Genomic DNA, 5696 nt, shown 5'->3' with positions numbered 1-5696 from the left:
TAATAACAACAGCGCCCAGGGTCAGGTGGCCGCGCGCGGACAGCGCCGCCATTGGCTCGGCGGGGAGCGCGGCGCGCCAGGATTGGCCAGGGGGCGGAGTCTCTGTCGGTGCGGGGGCGGGGCTGGAGAGGGAGGTGGCAGGGGCGGGGCCAGGCCGCGGTCCGCGCCTTTGTGCCCGGCGCGCGCTCTCCGCCCGCTCCGGCTACATCGCCGGCTGCATCAATAATTCAGAGCGGCGGCGGCGGCGGGAGCGGCCGGTGCGGGCAGGAGGCGGCGGAAGCAGCGGGGATCAAGCGGCAGCGGCTATGCATCCAAGTGCGGCTGGGCAGCCGCGGTACCCCTGAGGCCCGGGCAGGGCTCCGGGAAGCATCGCGCGGGGGGCACGCTTGCCCAGGAGTGCAACGAAGACCTGAAGTGTCCAGAGCGGCGTCGGTGGAGCTGCGCACGGAGCTGAGGAGGGGGTTACGGAGCGGGCCTGGGGCGGGGGGGGGCGGCTGGCGCAGGCAGCCCCCGGGGTGGGGGGCGGGGTGGGCGCCGGCGCCGCGATGCTGGGCGTCGTGGAGCTGCTGCTGCTGGGGGCAGCATGGCTGGCGGGCCCGGCCCGCGGGCAGAATGAGACGGAGCCCATCGTGCTGGAGGGCAAGTGCCTGGTTGTTTGCGACTCCAACCCTACGTCCGATCCCACGGGCACAGCTCTGGGCATCTCTGTGCGCTCCGGCAGCGCTAAGGTGGCTTTCTCTGCCATCAGAAGCACCAACCACGAGCCGTCCGAGATGAGTAATCGCACCATGATCATCTACTTCGACCAGGTGAGTGCTCCGGGAAGACTGGATTGGTGGAGGTTAGGGGAGAGGTGGTAGGTAGATGTTCGATCGTCTCCGAGGTCTCTGCGGAAACGCAGGGACAAGCGTTCTGGACAGATTCTTGCCTACTCCCCTTCGTTCCCGTCTCGTTATAGGTACTAGTGAACATCGGGAACAACTTTGATTCAGAACGCAGCACTTTCATCGCCCCGCGCAAAGGGATCTACAGTTTTAACTTCCACGTGGTAAAAGTCTACAACAGACAGACCATCCAGGTCAGCTGCCGCCTCAGGGCCAGGCCCCAGCCCCGGTAGGGGGCTACTAGCCGCGGGAGTGAGCGAGCCCTGTGGGGGTGGGAGATGGAAGGGGCAGCTGCATGTGCCCGGGCTGCTTGGAGGGACGGGTAGCAGGTTCTCACTGTTCTGTGGCTTGGACTCTCCCTTGCCTTCCCTGTCACTGGTTCTTGGAACCTGTTCCCATCCCCAGGCACAGTTTTCTGCCTCTGCCTCTGGGACCCTCCAAAGAGGTTCTCTCGCTATGGGACTCCAGGGAGTTCCCTTAGAGGTTTCTGTTAGCATCAGGGACAGTTCCCGCTTCGGGAAGCTTTCCGCGATCCTCGCCCTCAGCACCACGGACAGTATCCCCGACCCTGTCCCAGCTCTGAAGACCGCGAGACGCCTGTGCGCTTGCGTTCAGCGCCACGCTCGGGGTAGGGGTGGGGGGGTGGGGGTGTCTCCTGGCGTCTTTATGGGGGCCGACTCCGGATTTCTGAACGAGCAGCGCCGAGCCATAGCAGTTTAAGGGTGGAGACACAAGGGAGGGGCATAGTGCCACTCCCTCCTGGCTCCGGCCTTTCCTTAGCCAGCACTCACCGGCTCTCCAGGTTCCCAAAGGTGTCCAGAATTCCTTTGGGCGGACACAGAAGGCGGAACGCGCGGTTGGGGAGAGGGCGCAGGGCCTTTGGCTTCTGGTGCCACCGCAAGGGCAAAACCAGGCGGTGGCGGGCGAGGCTGGATCTGGGACGGGAACCGGGCCCGGGGTTTGGGGATGAAGCACAGAGTGCAGCTCTGCGCGAGATTTCTCATCAGCCGAAGCCTTGCCTGGCTCCTCCATTGCGTCTCTGCTGTGTCCTGGCAGCCGGGTCCGGGAGGAGCCAGGCGTTTTGTTTGTTTGTTTCTATTTGTTTGTGTTCCCGGAAGCGCCAGTTGCCTGAGTTTCTCTTTGAGGCTGGGGGGAGGGCGAGGCTGAAGGTCTCTGGGCGCTTGAGCCACCTACGGGTTCATTAAACTGGATAAAAGTGCGAATCAGGATTTTCTACTGGCGCGTCCAAGAAATGAAAGTGACTCCTGTTTTGGGGGCAGACCCTTCCTGTCACCCAGATGGGCCGTCTTTCGCCTCATTGGACCCTCAGCAGTAAACTGCAAAGCGCCTTTTCTTTCCGCTCTCCCGCCCCACCCCCGCCCCCTGCTTCCAGGCCTTACGGCTGTTAGCCAAGCAGCGAAGGTTCGCGGCTTTATCGCCGCTTCGGTACCCGCCTAGGTTGCGCCTCTGAAGCGGGCCTGTCTCTTTCTCAGGTGAGCCTCATGTTAAACGGGTGGCCGGTGATTTCAGCCTTCGCTGGTGACCAGGACGTGACCCGGGAAGCTGCCAGCAACGGAGTTCTAATCCAGATGGAGAAAGGCGACCGAGCATACCTCAAGCTGGAGCGGGGAAACTTGATGGGGGGCTGGAAGTACTCGACCTTCTCGGGATTCCTCGTATTTCCCCTCTGACTGGCTCATCGCGGGAATGGAGGCAGGGAGAGGGGCAAAGGCAGGAGGGGAAAATGATAAAGAGGCAGAACTTTAGAGGACGAGAAAGCGGCACGACTTGAAACTTCCTACATGTTCCCCAGCTGTATCCGGGTAAAAGGTGCGCACCCGGCGGTCGGACAACTTTGTCCGTTTCCTCTAGGAAAAGTAAATTCCGCTTAGCTCTGCGCACTCCCATTTCCAAAAATAAACTCGCCTCCCCCATTCCAGTGGCAGTAATCAAGAGAGACTCCTTGTCATTGTTTCTTACCCTCATGTTCATGTTCCCTACAATTTATATAAAAGAAACTTTGCATTTCACTGTATAATGTGAAATATCTTCCTCCTCTGAGTCGCCATCTGAATCTTTACAACCGCTGAAATCTAATACGTCCCTCCCCCCCCTTTTTTATTTTGGAGAGGGGGGAAGGTTTTTTTGTTTGTTTGGTTTTTGCTTTTGTTTTTTTGATGGGGAGGTAGTTTTAATTTGGCAAGTATTGCTCGGAAAACACCGCTCGAATTAATTAGCTGAAGCTACTTTGTATCCTCGGCTGCTTGTTAGCAGAGAAAGGACTCACCTTAGTGGTGACTGGTTTAAAAAATATATATATATATATATAAATATATATCATTTGTACACGAAGAACTCTTCCCAGTGGAAACTGGCTGTATTGCCGTATTTCTATGTCCTATTCGGAGTGATCGTGAAATCTAAGGCTGCTTGACGTTCTGACGCTTGTTAATGCCCTCGTGTTCTGTGGCTCCACTAAACGCCAGGAGGTTCTTCCGGACGCTTCCTCGTCCTCTGTAACATACCTGTGAATAGCCAAGATTTAATTTTGCTTTAATCCAATAAAGTTGAAGTGGGACTTTTATTTTTCTGAAACGGCTTCCTAAAGTCCGCACCTTCCCCAGTTGCGAGGTCTGGAGGCAGGGGTGCGGAAGCGCGAGATTCAGAGGGGTAGGGGACTTGGTGGGATGCAACCCAAGAAAGGCCAGGGCAGGAGGGCTTCCTCGCCAAATCGGCCTGCGCTCCTTCCTGCGCAGGCCTAGGGCCAACCCTGCACTCGCCCCGTGCTCCCTGCCTTGGCGCAAACGTAAGAAATTTGGCTGAAATCTTGCTAGGCCAGGCCCGGCTGCCGGCCTGGAAGCGAAGTTTGGGCTTTTCGCAGTCCAAATGCATCAGGAGTAATCCCAATTCGAAGAGCCGGAACCTTTCTGCCCTAAGCGTCACGCTTCCCACGCCTCTGCCTCTGGACTGTCCGCTCACAGATCCCGAAGCAGCGTATGTTTTATTTCGCCGCCTCTGAATCCCGAGTCCTCCCTGCCGTATTACCCCGCCCCCGGGACCTGTGATCGCGCTCATCGCAGGACTTTTATTCAAGAGGTTCGTCCAGGAGTTTTGATTGTATCGGAACATAATGTGAAAGCAAAATTGAAATAAACGACTTCGTTTTAAGTCTGGAAGTCTGACCAAGTCGCTTCGGCCGAGGGGAGGTCGGGCGTAGGAAAAGAGGTGGGCAGCCCAGGGGCGGGAGCCGCGGCCTGCATGGGCCTCTCTGGCTCTGTTCCTTTTGGAGGTTTTTTCCTAGCCCGAAATTCAGAGATGAATTTAATTAGCTCCTGGAGGCTGGAGAGAAGGGGGGTGTGAGGGATTACTAATAGCATAATAAGCAATGTTTCTCTATTTGTTCCCGCGGCTCCTCCGATTTTGAGAGTCAACAGGCACGCGGCCTGCGCTGAAACTCAGACCGGGTTATTCCTTTGCTCGCGGTCCAGGGATCCGCATCTCTAGCAGGCGCCATCCGCAGCCCCAGCGGCCCCGGATCCTTCACGGGATAGGTAGGGACTTTGGGAGTGAGGAGGGCACCCGGTGCTTTTCTGTTCCTGCCCCACAGTTCTCCACCCTAGTCACTCCCCAGGGAAGTGAGAACGAGGAGTCCTAGAGGAATTTTTTTTTAAAAAAAACTATTCTTTAAAAAAAAGGAGACACTTAAAAAAAAATCCTTTCTTTGCATTCTTCCGGTTGGGACGTAGAAATCCGGGAGTGCTGGAGCCTTGGGCAGCTGAAGCAGCTCGACCCAGTCGCTCAGCCGGAGCAGAGCCCGCCCGAGGCACACAGATACCGCCCAGGCCAGGGCTCACGGCCGCGGGGCTGCGGTAGTCACCGCCCAAGGAAGCTGAGCCCCAAATGCGCTTGAAGCTTACTTGGCTGTGAGTGGGTGGTCACCCCTCTTCCTGAGGAGCAGACCACCAGGGTGGATGTCCAAGCTGTGGGACCACGAGGCTTGTGCTCCGCTGGGAGACTTCGGCAAGTCCCCTGGCTTGGCCTCAGTTTGCCCAACTGTACAAAGGGAGGAATCTGAACATCTCCAAGAGCCCTCTTGCCCTGAGGTTCCAGCGGTTCTCCGGTCCTCTCTTCCCCCCAGTTCTTTTGCCTGGGTTTAGTGAGTGCTGGCTGCAGCCGAGCTGATCTGGCTCCTGAAGGCTAGGCCTGAGGCTGGGCTGGAGGCCAAGGGGAAGCCTCCAGGAACTCAGGCTCACTTTGAACCCCTGCTTTGGGGCCTGAAAGGTGAACACAGAGGGGGAGCAAAGGGGACCCCAAGTGGGACAAGAGTGAGAAGTTATCCCTTGATTCTGCTGTGGCTCCAGCTGGCCCCTTCCTGGGGGAGCTCTTCCTCTCCAAATTCTGACCTTGGCATTGGAGATCCTTCTCAGTCTGGTTCCAGCCACTTCTTCCACCTGCTGATCTCTTCTCTTGACCATTTGTTGAACCCATGTCCCACTACTGTCTTCATACCTCTGCACCTGCTTCTTCTTTGCTTCCAGTTGAAGTACCCTTTTTCTTCTTCCCTACTTTTCAAAATCCTATCTTTCTGGGGATCTAAGCAGATCATCTAAAAAGCTTGCCCTCTGAGAAGTGGTTCTGTCCATACAGCACAGATCCTACCTTCCCAAGCCTCACAATCACCTCCTCACCCTCCCACCAGGCCTTATTTGGAGCTAGCAGGGTGGAGACATTGGCGGCTGGGCCTGTCTCCCCTCTGCACTGGGCTCCAGGGGTTAGTGGTGACCCACACCAGCAAGCACTGGGAAGTGCTAA

General features: G+C 57.2%; 1 protein-coding gene across 1 annotated transcript; it reads left to right on the top strand.

The window, feature by feature from the left end:
• Positions 1 to 267: 267 nt before the first annotated feature.
• CBLN1 (cerebellin 1 precursor) lies at positions 268 to 2837 on the top strand. The gene is made up of 3 exons (XM_022555199.3): positions 268 to 809; positions 959 to 1078; positions 2378 to 2837. Exons 1-3 carry the CDS (start codon positions 546 to 548, stop codon positions 2573 to 2575), a joined length of 582 nt encoding a protein of 193 aa, XP_022410907.1. The 5' UTR covers positions 268 to 545; the 3' UTR covers positions 2576 to 2837.
• The last annotated feature ends 2859 nt before the right edge of the window (positions 2838 to 5696 follow it).

The sequence above is a fragment of the Delphinapterus leucas genome, chromosome 20 (assembly GCF_059928025.1).
Source record: "Delphinapterus leucas isolate spDelLeu-1000000601 "Yukka" chromosome 20, BTC_Dleu_Yukka2, whole genome shotgun sequence".
In the NCBI taxonomy this organism is placed as follows: domain Eukaryota; kingdom Metazoa; phylum Chordata; class Mammalia; order Artiodactyla; family Monodontidae; genus Delphinapterus; species Delphinapterus leucas.
This window is presented reverse-complemented; position numbering and strand designations above follow the sequence as displayed.

Bases quoted from the DNA above. Each gene is read 5' to 3' on its own strand.
- CBLN1 (XM_022555199.3), top strand. From the start codon at position 546: ATGCTGGGCGTCGTGGAGCTGCTGCTGCTGGGGGCAGCATGGCTGGCG. The intron at 810-958 runs GTGAGTGCTCCG...GTCTCGTTATAG, and splicing joins TGATCATCTACTTCGACCAG to GTACTAGTGAACATCGGGAA. The intron at 1,079-2,377 runs GTCAGCTGCCGC...TCTCTTTCTCAG, and splicing joins ACAACAGACAGACCATCCAG to GTGAGCCTCATGTTAAACGG.